Source organism: Pseudopodoces humilis, chromosome 16 (assembly GCF_049639895.1).
Source record: "Pseudopodoces humilis isolate 2021_Gansu_Grassland_sample_001 chromosome 16, ASM4963989v1, whole genome shotgun sequence".
Classification (NCBI taxonomy): Eukaryota; Metazoa; Chordata; class Aves; order Passeriformes; family Paridae; genus Pseudopodoces; species Pseudopodoces humilis.
In genome coordinates, this window is record NC_142215.1 from 15,055,605 (window position 1) to 15,074,046 (window position 18,442).

The following is an 18,442-nucleotide window of genomic DNA, read 5'->3' on the forward strand; positions in this document are numbered from 1 at the left end:
AAAGCAGCAGAGGCAGGAGCAGTACTGAAGTTAAAAGGTTAGTCCCAGTTTTGGATCAAGTTGCAGAAAGTCTGTGTGGGTGACTGGAAACACAAGGGTCTGTGGATGTAGGCCTTAATTTGTCTTTATAAAATAAACTTTAAGGTAACTGCATGGTATAAGAGGGGAGTTGAAGAGCACTGTGCTGATGGTGAAGGGGTGTGTGCATGCCTGGCTAGCCTGAACTTGTATATACCAGGTAAGATCAGGCTGTGCCCACAGAATCAGCTGGAGATGTGCGGTTCCAAAATAGCCCTTGTATCTAGGTCAGAGACTCCAAATGCTGAAGTAAGATGACTGTAACTTCACTATACTTAGAGCAGCTTTCCCAGTGCTTATACACATCTCAGTCTACAGAAACACCGCGCCCTTCCCAAGGGGGAAGCAGCAGCCATGGGGCATCCCTACTTGGGACTGTGGGAGAATGAGGCGCTTCTAACTGAGGGCAGGGCCAGGAGGCGGGAATGCCAGGGTCCCGGAGGCGGGAATGCCACGGCTCGGGAAGCGGGGCGGGGCAGAGCTCCGCGGGCGGAACCACTGTGTGCGGAACCTTGGCGGAGGCCGCGGGAGCCGCCCGGGCCGGAGCGCTGCGCTGCGCGGCGGAGGCGGTGCCGGGTAGCCACGTGTGCGCGGGGCGATGGCGGCGCTGCCGGGAGCCCCGGGTGTCCAGGCGATCCAGAGGATCCAGACGTGCCTCAGGGTGGCGGGAGCGGCGGCGGCGCGCCCCGAGTGCTTCCTCAGGTACCGCGGGGCGGCGTGGGGAGGCACTGGTAGCCCTAGAGAAAACCTGGAGGATAGTACCCAGGTGTAAAAGTTGAGGAGTGAGGCGGTGGAGAATGGTAGTTACCTTTTGAAACCTGGGGTCTGGACCATTGAGGTCTTTACTTCCCAAAAATGCCTGGAGTGCTTAAATAAGATCAACATGTTGTAAGATGCAGCTGTAGAAAGCTGGAATTTTCTGTCCAGTTGCTACTTCATACACAAAATGTAATAAAGCTGGAAGGATTAAGAAGTTTGTCTTTTTGTTTCTATGAATGTGTAGTAGCAGTACTCCAAAAGATGTGTGGAAAGTTAAGACACAGCAGTAACTATTGAAAGGTGGTGTTCTGTAGCACCAGAGTACCACAGCACTTACAGGAGAAGCAGTGTGATTGAATTTATGGAAAGTGTTAAAACGTGTTAAGCTTTTATTTTTCCGCTCTTAGTGTGCAGGATGGACTTGCTGCCGACTTTAGAGCAATGACAAAGACTCTCTATGATTTGAATAAAGGAAGTAACATTGTTCGTGGGGGCCCTCTAAAAGAGCTGGTGATAGAAAATTTTGATGAAGAACAGATTTGGCAGCAATTAGAGCTCCAGAACAATGCAGTTCTCGATTTCTTCAAGAAATCCATTGCAAGGGATGCTGAGGATGAAGATCTTTGCCTTCTCTCAGACCAGGAAGAGGATGGCTCTGATGCAGAGACCAGCAGTGACAAGGAGCTGGAAGACAACATAATGGAAGCAGAAACTGAACAGATGAATGTTTATACAAAAGATAAAGATAAAACTAAAGCTAAAGAAAAGCAAAGTAAACTCAGAGAAGGCATAATGCAGAAATACAGTGATGAGGATTCTGATATTGACTTTGATATTGAAGCATTGGAGCAACAAGCTAAAACAGCCAAGGAAACCACATTGAGAAAAAAGGGAAGAAAATCGGTTGTGGATGACAAGTTTTTCAAGCTGGCTGAGATGGAAGCTTTTTTAGAACATGTAGAGAAGGAAGACAAGGAAGAAGAAGAAGATGATGATATTAATTTTTTTGAAGACGTTATCTCAGATGATGAGGAAGACTCTGAAGAAGCTAAAGTCAAAGTAAGAATATCAGTAAAATAATTTTATGATATCTCTTTTCCTTTAAATCAAAATCTGATATCTGTTAGGATAACCATAAAGTGTTTAACCCTATGTAGAAACTGCCAAATTACATTTGTTTAGGTGACTGCTGATTACTTCTGAAGCTTTACTTTAACAATGAATATCTGGTAAGAAAATTTCTTAGTGTAGAAGGACATAGCATCCTGCTATTCCAGTCTCTCCTTACATGGGCCTTGGGCTTTTACATAAATAAAGGAAGAGATAGTACCCACAGGAAACCAGAGATCTTGAAGAATTGCAGAATAGGTGACCCAGCAAATTAAAAAGATTTGTCACTCAGCATCTGGCAATTAGATATCACTAAGTGGCTGATGCAGAGTAAAGGGTTTTTTCCAGGGACATGCCTTGTAACTCTGATACAACTTAAATTGATGAGTAATTGATTCAAAAAGAAGTATTTTATTATTTAATATTACCAGACATTCTTACTAGCAAGTAAGAGATATACCCAGGGAATTAGTGTCCATTCCAACACAACACTGGAAAATCTACAGCTCCTTGATTTCTGTATGTGTGATTGGTAGAGAACTGTAAATACCAGGAAAATAAATCAGTTTTACTATGATGCCCTGCCACAGCTTAATGCATCACTAACCTGAATTACTGTTACACAAGTAGTACTGTTCTTCAGGCACTAAAAACTTTAAAAGACAGATACCCTTTGATTTCTGTCAGTCTTAACAGCTGTGGTTTGATGTTTGTTTTCTTTCTTTCCCTCTCGCCTTTTTAGCCAATTAAAAGTTCCAGAGATATGACATACAAAGATTTCTTTGATCCAGTTGATGATGATGATGATGATGGTGTAGGTAATGATGCTGAAGAGGATCAGGAAGAGGAAGCAGAGAGTGCCATTGAAGAGCAAAATGAAGAAAGTATGTCTGAGTAAGTAAAATGTCCTCATAATTTTACACCAAATTAAAGCAGAAAATACTGAGAATGCCACATTCACTCTGGTCATAGTTTGCCATTCTCAGTTAACTGTTTTATGTTCATGGTTTGTGTTGTCACCTTATGTAAAATCAGTTTATTTAATTTTTTAAAATATTGTCCCTTGATCTTTATTTGAATAAAGTATTTTAGAGTTGCTCAAGGTTATTTTTATTATCCAGAAGTTTCCGTAGTGTCCTGTACCTTTAGGGAGGTCTTGGAGACCTGTTTTAAGCTTTAAGTTAGTTGTAACATCTAAGGACTGAAATATCTTCATGTGAAAAATTATAAAGGCTTCTCAACTTTTATTTGATATTAAATGTTATTGTTACAGGTTCGAGAATGTGGATGAAATGGTAGAGCACATGAGAAGTAAAGAAGCTTCTAAAAAAGTAACTTTTAGTTTGCCAGATGACAGTGAAACAGAAAATGTAACTGAGGTGCAATTAGAAAAGGGCATCAGTCCCAGTGAAATAAAGTCATCATTTGAGAAGAGACAGGAAAAGGTAATTTTGGTTTATTTTTTTTTGGTTTTGTTCATACTTTATTTGGATAATACTTTGAAACAGTGGCAAATATTTTTTTTTTACTTCTGTCAATTTGTTCAGAGTCCAGCAAATACAAAGAGGGTGTGTAAAATTTAAGGAAAACATCTGGTTTATCTACGTAGATACATCTACAATCATATATATTCCGTCACATACCTGAAATAAATATTAATTTCTTGCTGTGAGTTTATGCGTGAGCTGTGTTTTAAACTTCCTAGGTAATTGTGTTTTCCAGATGAGCAAAAAAATAAAAAGCTTGGAAGAAGCACTGTTGGAGGAGAAACCTTGGCAGCTTAAAGGAGAAGTGACTGGACAGAAACGTCCTGAGAACAGCCTTTTGGAAGAAACAGTGCTTTTTGACCATGCAGTGCGAATGGGTAAGGAGAGGGACAGGGCTTTGCTCACTGCATGTTGCAGACCCTGTTGGGTGTTCTGCTATTTGACCTTGCTGGAAACACCTATGACTCAAAAGCAGGGCAGCAGGACACCAGGTTAAACTTCTTGATGTGATTTTGTGGTGGTACATTTTCACAGTGGAAACTACAGGAAATTATATTTTATTTTTGGTTAGTTTTTAATTTACCTGAAAGTTGATAACTTTGGTGGCAGACCTGGTAATTTATCAGCCTTACCTAATATGACTTACTTATACTTGCTTCACCTTCAATTGCTACATTTTTGTGAAGGCTTTACTTTCTTTATCTGTAGTTTATTCTTTATAGAACAAGAACTATTTAGTGCTGGAGAAACATTAATCTTAGAATTCTTTGTTTTTCCTTTCAGCACCTGTGATCACAGAAGAAACTACTTTTCAGCTTGAAGATATTATTAAACAGAGAATATTGGATGAGGTTAATATTATTTTACCTGTTCCTCCTAACGTTGTTCATAGACTTGATTCACAGGGCACATTCCAAGGACGAGTTTGAAGCATTTCCAATGCTAGGTGTAAAATGATGTTAATTTCTGAAACTGATTGTTTTATTCTTTTGTCTTGATGAATGTGTCTGTAGATTTGTAAGTAGCCCTATTTTTATATCCCTGTTATATGCCAAGTTTTATTGCACTTCAAAACATGAGTGTGTGCAGATAAAACTGTAAGGAGTTTGGAATATAAAGCCAGCCTGTAAGTATTGGCTGTTACCATAACTACTGCTCTGAGCATTCTGAACACTGAAGAAAACTCAGTTGTTTACTTCATTTTGCTTCAAAGCCACTGATAAAAAATTTGTATCTCACAGCTTGTTGAGCCTTACTGTCCACTGAATTAAAAAAGATGGGGAAGAGTTTGTAACTTGTTACAGTTTTTGCCTTCATTTACTAAAACCAAGGAGACAAGTAGAGCTATAACATTTTTTTTTAGTGAAAGTGCAAAACTTGGTGAATCCTGGGAAGCTTCATGCATGAACTAGTTAATGTGCCAGATAAATAACTGAAAAATATTCAAAATAAGATGTACCTGGTATTTGACTGTAATTGCATTTGGTCATTCCTTTATGACTTTCTCAGGCATGGGATGATGTAGTACCAAAAGAAAAACCCAAAGAGGAAGCTTTTGAGTACAAGAAGCGGATCAGTTTGGATCATGAAAAGAGTAAGCTGAGTCTCGCTGAAATCTACGAGCAAGAATACATGAAACTTCACCAGGTAACATAAACAATGCCTTTCCTTGGGGTTTCAAGTTCACACCATGTACTCTTCTGTGTTCATTTACACACTTTCAAAGTGGAAGTAATTTAGTCTTTTTCTGAGTGTTCACCCATGAAAGTGCTCTGAATTGTAAGTTGTGTTGTTACCAGCCTTGCTAAAGTAAAATAGCCAATGTTACAGTTACATTGCATTTTTAATGCAGCAAAAGACTGAAGAGGAAGAAAATCCCGAACACAAAGAAATTCAGGAAATGATGGATTCACTCTTCCAGAAGCTAGATGCACTTTGCAATTTCCACTTCACACCCAAACCAGTAAGTGCATAAGTTTCATAAAGTTGGGAGCCTTCTCCCTTTTTTACCTGGATACTTTAAAATATATTCCAGAAATGGAAAGCAAAGTAAGCATCGGTGTTTACTGAGCTCATTCTTATTTCATATTAAATGCACTGTGCTTGCCTCTAAACAAATCCAAATACTTGTGATTTTCAGTTGTCTGTCAGCTGCTGAAATGCTGTGCTCAGTCCTGAATGTGTCTCCTTATTTCTAGCCGGTGCCAGAAGTTAAAATCGTTTCCAACCTTCCAGCTATAAGTATGGAAGAAGTAGCACCAGTTGCTGTTAGTGATGCTGCTCTCTTAGCACCAGAGGAGATCAAGGTAAATATAAAACGGCATAAAGATTGGGAGAGGATCTGTCTGGTTTATAGAAGGATGTACTGTCTGTCAGATCAGTGAGAATACTGCCCTTCCCATCCTGGTGGGAGGAAAGCTCCTCACCTTGTGGACTTCCTTGCCTAGAATTTTAGCTTTGGTGGTAGCTGGGAGGTTTTGGGGGCTGAGGTGGTTTTTTTTGTTTGTTTTTTTATTTTCCTAACTGGGGAAAGAGTAAATTTTATTTGGCTCCAGTAGGCCATGATACTATGCTTTGTTTTTGATCTTGACTGTTATGTGATGGTCATTGTTGTCCCAACATTTATATGGATATTGAGAGGGGTAAAGCTAATGACACTCCAGAGCAGAACAATTAGCATGTCCTGGATCAGTTGTACAAATCTCATTTCCCAGCTTTTGTCAGTTTTTGGCCTTTGCCATATCCTGAGGTGGCACTTTAAATAATGGAAACGCTGAGACAGATTTAAGTTCTGTGAAGTGAGTCTTTTGCAATGTTACGGATCTATTTAGGAAAAGAACAAAGCTGGTGATGTAAAAACAGACGCAGAAAAGACTCCCACAGACAAAAAACGAGAACTAAGAAGGAAAAAGCTCCGTAAACGTATGAGGAGAAAAGAAAAGGAGAAACGTCAAAAGCTTCTTGAAAAGATGAAACCAGAACAAGGCACAAAACTTAGCAAGAAAGCTGTTGCAGCAAAATTAAAAAGGCTTACTAAAGAAGGCAAAGCATCTCTGCTCAAGGTAAGACTGAAATCCCAAGGATAGATAATTTTTCCCTAGAGATGAAAGGAAACTTTATCCCAAAGAATTACAAGTATAAGGTTGGAAAACTATGAAAAAGCTGTATGATACAATTACTCTATATAAAAGTACGTTCATCAGGCAGAAATTATTTGTGCGAGGTGCAACTTTTCTATTTATTTCAAAGTTCACAAGGTGATATTCCTACAAATACTAAGGTATGTTCTTTATTTCCTGCATTTAAGCCATTCCACTTAATCAGGTGGGACTACTTGAATGCACATTGAGGTTTCTATGTTCTGTCTAAGCTTTGGGTAACTTAAACTGTTTTGTAACACAATATTCCTGTTTAACTTTTTCTTTACTGTGGAGCCTTCCCTATAATCTGGTCCGATTGATATTGTTTTGCACGCTATAAAACAGTAAATTTGTGCTCCACTTATGATGACTTTTAAATGAAATTCTAAAAGTCTCTGAAATTTTGAAGTATTAGAAACTAATAGGACAAGTAATTTCTTTACTTCCAGATGTTTGTACTTACCTTTCCAAAAGGCAAGTAGAACACAAAATAGAGATAGCCAGTTGTATTTCATGATGTGCAAGGATCTTGTTCTTGATACCTGCTCTTACCCATCATGCTAATTGCTACTTAGGAAGAGAATGTAATCTTAATTTCTTTACATAGCAGGAGTGGAATAAAAATGTGAATATTCTTTGAAAATCAGTTACCAGATCTTTCTTAGGTCAAATACCATTATGCTTGAGTAACTAGTAAGCAATATAATGGAACGGTTTGTACATTTCTTGGTTATAACAAATGTTTTGTCCAATGACAGGATGAAGGTAAAGACAAGGCCTTGAAATCATCCCAGGCCTTCTTTTCTCAGCTACAAGATCAAGTGCGAATGCAAATCAAAGATGCCAGCAAATTAAAGAAGAAACAAAAGAAGGAGAAATCAATCTCTGTTCATAAACTGAAGTTGTAATTTGCACCTTGTATAGATTAAATTTTTTTTTTTCCACACTTGGGTAGGTTTTACTCTGTGCTGATCTTTAAAATACTTCGTGAACTTCTGAGGTGATGTTCACACAGTTTTCTGTAGATTTTACTCTTATTTTCTACCACAGAACTCTGATTTATTCCAAAAACAAAAGTTCTTGGTGTGGGGAGATACATAGCAGTCTAAAACACTTGACATATGCTGTGACTATACAGTCTCTTTAATCTATAGCCCAGAGCTTTGTATCTGCTGTTGTAATAGCTCTGGATCTATAGCAGGAGGAACTGCATTTATTGAAACTTAAGATATATCCAGGCATTTAAATTATAGAAATTATCTTTTGAAGTTGTGATTGGCAAAGAGGGAAGACACAAAAGATTTTTAAGCCTGTGGTAACCCAGAGCTACGAAATGGCATCTTTTAACTTAGACTGAGTCCAAGAATGGTTTGGGTTGGAAGGGACCTCAGTGGGGTCGTCTGGTCTAATCTCCCTGCTCAAGCAGGGTCATCCCAGAGGCACATGGCACAGGATTGTTGTGGAATAGCTCCAGTGAGAGAGACTCCAGCCTCTCTGGACAGCCGGATCCAGTGCTCAGTCACCTGCACAGTAAAGAAGTTCTTCCTCATGCTCAGCTGGAAGTTCTGTGTCTCAGTTTCTGCCCGTGGTGCCGTGTCCCATTGCTGGGCAGCACCGGGCAGAGCCTGGGCCCTCCTCTGGCACCTCCCTGCACACACCAGCGATCAGATCCCTTCTCTTCCCGCTTATTTTAACACTCAGAGGAATAATCTCCCATACCAGCACCGTTTTCAGGGTCCATACAAACAATCATTCTCAGGGTGAAAATATTTCACTATTTGATCTTTCCTTGCCTGAACGAAAACAAAACACAAAACACAAAACCCCACTAACGACACACCAAAAAACTCACTAACATCAGAAGAAACCTCCAGTTGCTGCTCCTGTGGACCTCAGCTGTTTTCCACACGTTGTCGTGAAGGGAAGTTTTAAATCTGCGCAGGGCCCCGGTGTTTGCAGTAGACCCCGCTCTGCGTGAGGGAGCGCGCGGAGCGCGGCGCCCGCCATCGGCGCTCCATTGCTCAGGCCTGGCGGCGGGCGGGAGCGGCGGCGGCCCCGCCCGGCCCTCACGGCGTGGCCTGGCCCCGCACGGCCCCGGGAACGACGCGCGGCTGCGGTGCCGGTGCGTGGGGAAGGGCGGACGGCCGGGCCGGGCCGGGCGGGCTGTGGGGGGCTCCGGCTGGGCCCGTTTCCTCAGGGGTATTGGCGGCCGAGGGGGTCCCAGCGCGGGGAAGGGCGTTGGCGGCAGCGGGGCGGGCCGGTGAGGGGCGGGCCCGTCAGAATGGCAGCACCGGGAGTCCCTCGGGAACCTGGGTCCCGCCATCCAGAGCACCTGCACAGCGGTCTGGATCCGTCGGCAGCTCCTGATCCCCGGCCCTGGCAGAGTTAGGCCCCGGCGCGATGCGGGCTCGGGCTCGCACGGCAGCCGTGAGGGTGAGGGTGAGGGTGAGTGCTCTGGAAATGGGTGCTTGGCACCGAAAATGGTGTATCAGCAGCAAACAAGATAGATGTTCCCAGCGACAGGGCGAAGAGCAGTGGCCATAAACTAAAACACGAGAAGTTTCACCTCATCATGAGGAAGAACTTCACTCTGAGGGTGGCAGAGCGCTGGGAGAGCTGCCCGGGATGCTCATGGAGTCCCTCTGTGGAGACATTCCAAACCCACCTGGACGCGTTCCTGTGTTACCTGCTCCAGGTGACCCTGCCTGGCCAGGGGGGTTGGACTGGATGATCTCCAGAGGTGCCTTCCAACCCTGACTGTTCTGTGAAAATTAGAGGACCTGTCTGATTGAATTCCAGGTTCATTTACTGATGTAAATGCAAACTTGAGATTAAATTTCCATTTATTAAGTCATTTAAAGGCAACTGCAGTGCTCAGCTTGCCTGTGGTGTGCTTCCCTGCCTGGTAAGGCAGGCTGAAGGACAGTAGCATTGTAAATTAAGGATTGCTTGATTTCTGTGCTTCTGTTCATCTTGGTTACATCTGGTACTTTAGAAGACCACTCATTTGATGTATTTTTTTTTTCAAGGCATGTCAGAGGATTACAGATGGAAAAGGAAAAGCCAAGGGAAGTCTTTTAAGTACTACGGAATAAAGAAATATGGTCTAAATGGAGTTGTCTGTGCCATGTAATCACTGTGAAGTTTTGTAATGGCAGAAACTAGGTCTTCAGGAATCAAAAGATCCCAAATAAGTTTGTCATTCAGTAAAAATAAGAAGAGAAAAGAAACAACAAAAAAAGTGGAAGTTACAGGAACACCATCTGCACCTTCAGCATCATCCTCTATTACTTCCTTTTTTAACAATGTCCCCCCTGCCAAAATTAGCTGTCCCATGTGTGGGCAATTGGTGCCAAGATACGGAATAAATAAACACATTGATGAAACATGTCAGAGAAACCATGGTGAGATTGGTGCCGTTGATGCTACACTGAATTCTTTTAGGAGTAAGAATCCCCCAGCTGCAAATCTGAGCAATAATTCCAGCTCATATTTTTCAAAAAAACTCTTAAATCTAGAAACAAGTCCTTCCAAAAGTAATTTATTGAAAGCAGGAGGGAGTGCAGCACAACAGACTAGTCCTTATTTTAGCAATAACTCAGTCTGTAGTGTTAACAATGAACCCCAGGCTCGAACAGTTAGAACAGTCTCCTTGGGAAGCTTGTCTTCTAAACTGTCCAGAAGATGCTGTCTGCAGGGGGGAAAACAGGTCTTGTATGAAGAAATCAACTCTTCACCTCCGGCTGTTCACAGTGCCTGTGGAAGTGCTGCAGCACTGGATGGTGATGATGATGGTGATGAGACTGATGCTGGGCAGAGTTCTCAGAAAGAAAATCAGCCTTCTCAGAGAGAGCACGAGGAACAAAATTTTTCAAAGAGGGAACCTGAATTTCAAAATGAAATAAACAAATGTAATCGAGAAGACCTTGTGGATATGGTTCAATTACCTTTACTGGCCGATAACAGTAATGACAAAAGGTTCCCATCTGGTACAAGGAGCACCAAAGCAGAAAGCAGGTCTGAAGGTGGTGTACTTAGTCCTGATAAATTTGAAACATCTCTAGCTATCCATACTTCAGCAGAGCTGAGCAGTAATTTGGAAGTTAAGACTCAGCCTCACACTGAGGTTACTCCTTCAAAGACAGAAGTAAACTGTGGGACAGAAAATTGCTTTAGCAGGGATGATGCAGAAGTACTTCCTGTGGAAGTTCTTGAAGACTTTAAGAATGATGTGAACCACACTTTGTTAGAAACTGTGGAAAAGGCAGAACCTCAGGATTCCACTGGGGACATGCTAGACAAAATAGATGAGGTCCTCTCTGTGCCCAGCTCTCCAGGTCACCCATACTACCTCCAGAATTTTTTACTAGTGCTGCGAGCAGTATTGGAGAATGAAGATGATGTCAGACTATTTAATGAACAAGATTTGAACATTATAACCAAGTTCTACAAATTATCAGGTATCTTTTCTTTTTTTAAAATACATTTCCACGTTCCCTCTTGTAGAAAGCATTGTTACATAGTTTTATGTGAGAAGTACCATATCAGTTGACAATTTAACTTGATGAATTTTTTTAGGGGAAGAAGATCCATTTTCTCAGGAGATGTACCTCTCAGTGTCCTTTTGTAAATAAACTCTCCTAATGTTGTTAGCTACAGATCCTGAGAGAATCGGGGGACACAGCCTTATGCAGCCAAACCTGGGGGGGGTCTGCAGAACCCATTGGTGCACTCCAGACCATAAGAGTATTACAGTAGTGACATCTTGGAGCTTGGTAATGCCTTGTTCATCTTGTGGTAGTTAAAGGGGAATATATAAAGAAAAAAAGCAACAGAAGTCTTGTTTCTGCCTCTCTGAGGCAAGCAGTAGATGCACATCATTTGCATCCAAAGATCCAGGAATAAACTCACAGGCCAGTAGTGTATGCAGGCATTGGCTACTTTGACAAACACTAGAAGAGATGTTCAGGATACACCTTCCTCATTTCCACACTCTGTTCCCTGGACATCAACAACACTGATCAGTAACAGGAGCTTGTTGTTAGATAAAAAACTTGTTTCTCTTTCAGTGGTATGATTTCAGAATTCCCCTCTCATGTGAGTTGGGAATACAGAAAGAATTACTGCAAAGTGGTGCTGATAAATCCATGTCTGCACTGGATGTGAGGGTCACAGGTGAAACATCTCTCTTTGCAGGGTAGGAAAGATGCAGCAATTGAACTGTGAGAAGTGAGAGGATAGCACTGAGTCAGTAGATAACAAATCCTGGACAACTGACAGATGGATGTCATTGCCTTCAAGAAATACCAGGCAGGATACTTTAAAAGTTCAGGTAGATGAGTTATCTGTCCCACGTGAGAAGTTTCTACTCAAGCATCATCTTTCAGTTATCATAACACAAAAAAGCCCACACACCTTAGTACTATGGAGTTGCTTGAATATACATATTTTCCAGTATTTAATTATTTTCTGCTGAAATGTCTACCATTCTTCAGTGAGTTGTCTCTAACTTCATAAGTTTATGAAGCTTATTATGAAATTATTATTGCAGCTCTAGTTTGGTTAGTTCTGTGGTCTGGAGAAAGAGTGTCCACATGTTAACCTTTTTCCTTTCTCCAGAAAGATGAAAACTGGGGACAGACTTTAAAGGAGTTATAACCCCACAGAGAAAATGACAAGCCTATATATCTGAATGTACTTCTCCCATGAACTGATACTGGAAAGATTCTAATAAAGAAAAGGCTGGAAAAGTCTTATAAGGACAGGAGAATTGATAAATAAACTTTTAATGTTTATCTGCCATTTCTTAAGTATGTCTAAGTCTGGTAGTGTTGCAGTGTTATTTCATTGATGATGAGTTTCAGTTAAGCAGCTGCAGACAGGGGTAAAACATTTAGAAGTTAGTGGGGGTTGAATTAAGTATTCAGAAGGTTGTGGAATGTGGTAATAATAGCTAGACTATTTTCAGCTAAAATTTAATAAGCTATTTTGTTGAATTTCAGCATCGTTAGTATTTTAAAAGTCTTTTTTAAAGGCACTTTAAAAGAATACTTCCCTGATAAAAATCAAATTAATAGGAGTTTTTTTCTCATTGTTTTCAATAGATATATAAGTATAATTTGGTTTATCTTTGGAAAAATAAGAACCTGAAGAATGCTGCATGAAGAGGTATTCTGTGGTTATGAAATTATTCTGTCAGACTGCAGCTTCTTCTGTTCCCTAGCATGAAATATTTGGTTATTGAATGACTGTTTAAGAGAGCAAAAAGACCTATTTAACAACACAAAATGCAGGGTTGAAAAATGAAGTTCTCTTTTTCTATAAAACTAAATATTTCTTGAAGGGTAAGCATGTCAAAATGCATTTTAGTAATGTACATTACCTGCAAAATATGTTGTAACACTTTTCCACCTACAAAACTTAAAGATTCTAATAAACTTATTAATTACCTGGAAGGGTAAGTCTGGTATTTTACCAAGTCTGCTGGTAGAGCACAGGGAGATTTAAAATGTGTTTCAGAGAGTACCTGCATCGAAGTGATTTTTCTGGTTAATGTGGTGATTGTTCATAGTATTGTGTTTAGGATTTACTCTTCTTTTTGTCCTTCCCTACTTTAAATAAAATTTGCAGTTGGTGGACAGAAGTTGTATGTGAGACTTTTTCAACGCAAGCTGAACTGGTTAAAGGTGAACAAAATAGAATACGGGGAGATAAGTGTGGATTTGTCACCAATAATTGAAGAACTAGCTGAAGCCAGATTTCTACAAACAGGTAAGGCTTATAAAACAGGTATTTCTACAAACAGGTAAAGTTAATAAACCTTTAAAATACTGCAAATAAAATCTGAAGTTGTGTTATGTTAGAGATCAATGCACTATATGCTTGACTGTGCCTTGGGAAGAGAACAGAGCAGCAGAATAAGGTAGATGAGTGGTCTTGTGAAAATACAAATAGTGAAAATTAGATAATAGAGAAAAACAGTTTTTCTGAACAGCATTATTTTTATAACTCAAGAGAATTTTTAAATCTTTGCAGTTGTTTTGAAGTTGTAAAGGGTGTTCTTTTCCTGATTATTCCATTCCTTCAAAGTACACATGTGAAAAGATCCTGAAGAAGATGCAGAAGAATTTCAGGGTGAACCAGATAGCATTGTTAATACATTTTTTAAGAACCTGATGGCTATATAACTTAGGTCAAAGTTACAAGGTGATAATATAGCTTGAATTATAAGATATCAATGTAGCCTGATAAATCTGTATAACCTAATATCAGTATTATATCAATCTGATATCAATATAACCTAAATCATGACTTTTTATATATCTATATAACCTGACATCAATATAACCTGAATCATAATTTTTATACCTATATAACCTGGATCATAGCTTTTTATACCTATGCAACCTGAATTATAACTTTCCTACCTATATAACCTGATATAAATAACTTTCTATACAATGTAATGTATGTATATGTATATGGTTAACTAGTTGCTTAAGGTTGAATAGACAAATAAAAAGAAAAAACTCACCAGGTGGATAGTTTCAGAGATCTGTAAGTATAGTACTAATGAGAAATTGGCAAATGTAAAGCAAATTAGCCACAAAATAAAGAATTTAGGCTGCATAGGACCAGACAGACCCAGGAACGCTGTAACTGCTCCAAAGACACAGTTGAAAAGTTCAGATGTGAAGAAGACCTTGGGAGCCTTCATCAAAGACCCCGACGACCCCCGAACTGGGGAGGTGCAGGCACAGTGCAAAAGAGCTCTGTAACAACCATGAGCTTATAGAATGTGAATTAGTTCCCCCAGGTATGTGCTGATGTTGCAACTTGTTACAACAAGTTGTACAACAACTGTTGTAACAGTAACAGTGAGCAATACTTGCTGTAAAAATATACCACAGCGCTTGACAAAGGTGGGTGAATTAGGAGGAGATATCCCCTCACCACCAGCGCTGCAATAAACAAATACCTGCTCTATAGACACTGGTCTATCAAGTTTTATTTCCAGCCTATCTTTCGGGCATCAAACCTAAATCATTAGATTAGTACTGGGTTGTATGAATGTACAAGCTGTTGCTTGAGTGTATGTGTATAACACAATGAATATATGTAGATAATTTTACTTTTAGAATCTGAATTGGAAGACCTGTGTGAAGGGTTGGATTTGCTCTCAGCCCCTGAGCTAAAAACTCTGGCAAAAATCTTTCACTTGCCAAACCCAAATGGTCAGAAACAGCAACTTGTGGATGATCTTCTGAAGTTGTCAAAGCAGCGTTCGATCTTCAGCACGAGTCAGGCTGGTATTGGGACAGTGATTTTAAAAAGGTAAATCTTTACAGCTAAATTTTGCAGGTGAATAGAAGTTGTGCTTTAAGTGACTGAAATCTAGATGCCTTTTCAAGAAAGGAATGCATCTAGTAAATTTATTAATAAAAGGGTGGCATTATATTTCAATTCACAGTGAGTCAAAAGAGAAGGGTAAATACTTACCTGCGTAATCTCTCTCCGCTTCTTTCAAGGAAAATCAAGTTTATGCATTAATTGTCTTGAAAAAAAGTTATACTTCTTTCAGTATATTTTAGTTCTTACAAGTCACTGTAAGAACCATTTTTATTTGTCCTTCCAGGGTGAAGGACCTGGCTGGAAAATGTGTCAGGGTCTGCAAAGGTGCTCGGGATGTCTTTTCCCGAATCCTGCTGCTGTTTTCACTGCCTGAATCACTGGAGGAGGAAGAAGCTGGCAGTGCTCGGCAAGGCCTGCTCTCCACAGTCCTGAGGGCAAACATGGGGCATATGGTGTTCCCCAGTTACACAGTAAACAGGAAAACACAGGTCTTCCAGGACAGAGAGGATCTCATCAGGTAGGGAGAGCTTTGGAAACTTGGAAATGTGTTCATTTCTAGAAAAGCTTTACTACAGCACTTGTGCAGGCAAATAAGAATTCAATATAGAACTCCAGATATAAATTTGTAGAAGTGTTAATTTTGCAATTATTTTAAGTACATTTTTGTATCAAGGTAGGACTTGTAATTCACAGTGACTTGCACTTGGAAACAAAATAGCTTATTTATTTGCTTTATGATCGTGTGATGAAAGCTGTTTCTTCATTTGCTGTGCTGATTTTGAGCTAAACAAAAATTATATTCTCTAGTGTTAAGTAAATTTAAACATAATGTGCCCTGCTAGTTTAAACTTTGCTAACCCTACAAGATTAAGAGTAAAGATGGCTTCATGGTTCAATGTCTTTGGAGACTGGAAGGGAAACACCTTATTTCTTTCAACTGTAGATGCTTTTTAAGCATAATAAAGTTGTAGTTTTTTACCACAGGTATGCAACTGCTGTTCATCTGTCAAATGATATAGCCACTGCAATGGTAAATGGGAACTGGGAAGAAGCTAATCATCTCTATTTGTGTGCTAAAGAAACCTGGAACGAACTGAAGAATCATGCATCTTTGAGGTAGTGAACTGTAAACTTAAGTATATTATCTTACCTTGGGTACTTTTCCTTTGGAGAGAGGCTTATCAGCTAGGGATGTTATTTAAACTAGATAAAGCAAGAGACTTTAATGTTCTTGAAAGCTTGGAACTTCATGATTGTTTAGCTTGTAAGTTACAATATGAAAAGATGTTTTTTATAAAATCTTGGGAAAGAGTTGGTAGACTCTATGGATATAGCACTAAAAAAGTCTGTTCTATGTGCCAGTGTAGGAAAACAAGAACCTTATTTTTCCCTTGTTACAGATTTCTTTTTTTAATGGCTTTGAAACAAATGGCAATAAGCAGAAATTAAAATTGACTGTGAGCAAAAGGATGTTGCAAATGTTATGGGAGAACATGCTGGGTTATTCATGTCTTTAGATTTCCAAGTGGGTGTTGCTCAGGAAATGTTACTGAAAATCTGAGAACTGAAATAATGTATATTGGGTTTGAAGTGTTCTTCATCAGTTTTTCTTTTAATTATTTTGTTTTCTGGCTTAATGATACACCACAAGTTAAAGCCTTATGTTTGGCATTATATTCAATTCCATGGCAACTGATTTAAAATAATATTCATAGAGAGTCATTTGGAGGTCTGTTCCATTTTACATTGAAGACAGTGGAAAAATCTATTTTGATTTTAGTAAGACATTCAAAAGACTTTGTCCTGAAACATAGAGGTGCCTAGTGAAAAGATGTTAGTCTTCTTTTATGGCAGGAAATTTAATGTTCAAAACTCCTTATTTTGTTCAGCTTTGTTTCTGAAGTTAAACTGCTGAGTTATGAGAATGAGTTGGTAACAAAATATGATGCAATAAGTTACTGTTTTGCATCTCTTGCAAAAGTGATTAACTGATAATTCTACTGGTGTTGAAACTAAAATATGCTGTGCAAGTGCAGCTTGCACCTGCTCCCTAAGCCAAACTATGGCCTTACCTTTGGGTTCTTGACTTTGCAGCTGGGATACACATTTCAGATCAATTTGGATATATAAGGCATTGAATTTGGTAAATACTTTAGGTATAAGGATTCTTAGTAAAACTGACACAATTAAATTGATCTGAACTGCTCTTATTTTTCAGCTGTCACAGAATTTTACCTGATTACCTGCGACGTTTCACAGTTGGCTGGGTGTACACAAGAATCCTTTCTCAAGGAGTTGAAATTCTGCAGAGACTTCACAAGTATAAGGTAAAGTGGTGAGCTGAATAGAAATATGTGCCTGATTTTTGTACATCAGTTTACATTTCTGATGTGCCTGGAAAATGGTGGTAATGTTTGCCAGGGCTTGCTACAGCTCTAGTAACATGTTACTTTTAAGGGAAAAGAGCTGTTTTCTTGTGCTGCTTTAGAAAGTTTTAAATTGTTTTGATTTCTGCTTATGCTTTGAAGATTTACCATATGTAATGCACCATAAAACTATTGCTCAGATATGCTTGTTTCGTTATTTAAAGATACCTGTGTTTCACTAGATTTGGCTATTGATTTTAAATAAGAAAAATAAGAGAAAAATAAGAGAAATCTTCTGGAAATCCTTGGGTCTTCCTTAGGGAATTAACATCTCCAAAGGCCTCTGACTTCCATTAATCAGATTATTTTGAAAAAGACGTCACCTCAGCAAGAAAGCAATAAGTAATACTTAATATATTTTTCATATACATTAAGGGATACAGAAAGGATAAAAATACTGTATTTTTGGCAGTTAACCTTTAAGTTTACATAAAAATACCTCTATTCTAGAATTTTTAAGATACATGTATGGATCTGAAATGGCTATATTGGGTAGTGGAGTAAAAAGTAGGTTTGGATTGTCCAGCGACAAAGTTTCTGTAGTATTCATTAATTAGAGGGGAAAGTGACAAGCTAACTTGAACTTGGTTTTGTAACCCAGTTAATAAAGGTTCAATCCCATTGCTACAGGAAGCAGTGCAGCAGCTGCAGAGCCTCCTGGCCCAGGAAGTGTATTGTACTGACAGCAGAGGGAGATGGTGGGATCGACTGGCTCTGAATCTACATCAGCACTTGAAAAACACTAAGAAGGTATCTTCACAACTGCAGCTGGAAGGCTGGAAACACTGCAGGCATTGTCTGAAAACATTTTAAAAAGCATTTATTATGGAAAGAACAGTGGAGTAGAGTCTCCTAAAAATGCAGATTTTGTTAGGAATCCTAAGGTCATACAACCATTTTCAACTAAGAAAATTAATCCACTTCCTTAATCTTACACTGATCAGTAGAAATTGAGAGGAATGTCTTTTTACTGCACTAGTGTAAATTTGAATCCAGAAGCCTCATTGTGCAAAATGTTAGAACTTTGGTTAGAACTTTACTACATCAGTTAGCAAGGTGTCCCTGTCCTGTACTCTCGTTCTTACACTCA

At 39.4% G+C, this 18,442-nt stretch overlaps 2 protein-coding genes across 4 annotated transcripts in view; both read left to right on the forward strand.

The window, feature by feature from the left end:
• Positions 1-634: 634 nt before the first annotated feature.
• On the forward strand, positions 635-7,520 carry MPHOSPH10 (M-phase phosphoprotein 10). The gene is made up of 11 exons (XM_005521745.3): positions 635-780; positions 1,245-1,896; positions 2,690-2,841; positions 3,221-3,392; positions 3,670-3,811; positions 4,218-4,285; positions 4,944-5,081; positions 5,287-5,397; positions 5,633-5,740; positions 6,266-6,496; positions 7,333-7,520. Exons 1-11 carry the CDS (start codon positions 677-679, stop codon positions 7,480-7,482), a joined length of 2,028 nt encoding a protein of 675 aa, XP_005521802.2. The 5' UTR covers positions 635-676; the 3' UTR covers positions 7,483-7,520.
• Positions 7,521-8,594: 1,074 nt separating this feature from the next.
• Positions 8,595-18,442, forward strand: part of FAN1 (FANCD2 and FANCI associated nuclease 1) — a 41,231-nt gene continuing 31,383 nt past the window's right edge. For all 3 annotated transcript variants that reach the window (XM_014251174.2, XM_014251175.2, XM_005521447.3), the window contains exons 1-8: positions 8,595-8,696; positions 9,604-11,034; positions 13,205-13,345; positions 14,713-14,908; positions 15,210-15,443; positions 15,911-16,042; positions 17,145-17,253; positions 17,983-18,102. In XM_014251174.2, the coding sequence (XP_014106649.2) occupies positions 9,726-11,034; positions 13,205-13,345; positions 14,713-14,908; positions 15,210-15,443; positions 15,911-16,042; positions 17,145-17,253; positions 17,983-18,102 (2,241 nt within the window). In that variant the 5' untranslated portion in view covers positions 8,595-8,696; positions 9,604-9,725. The remainder of the gene's footprint in view (positions 8,697-9,603; positions 11,035-13,204; positions 13,346-14,712; positions 14,909-15,209; positions 15,444-15,910; positions 16,043-17,144; positions 17,254-17,982; positions 18,103-18,442) is intronic.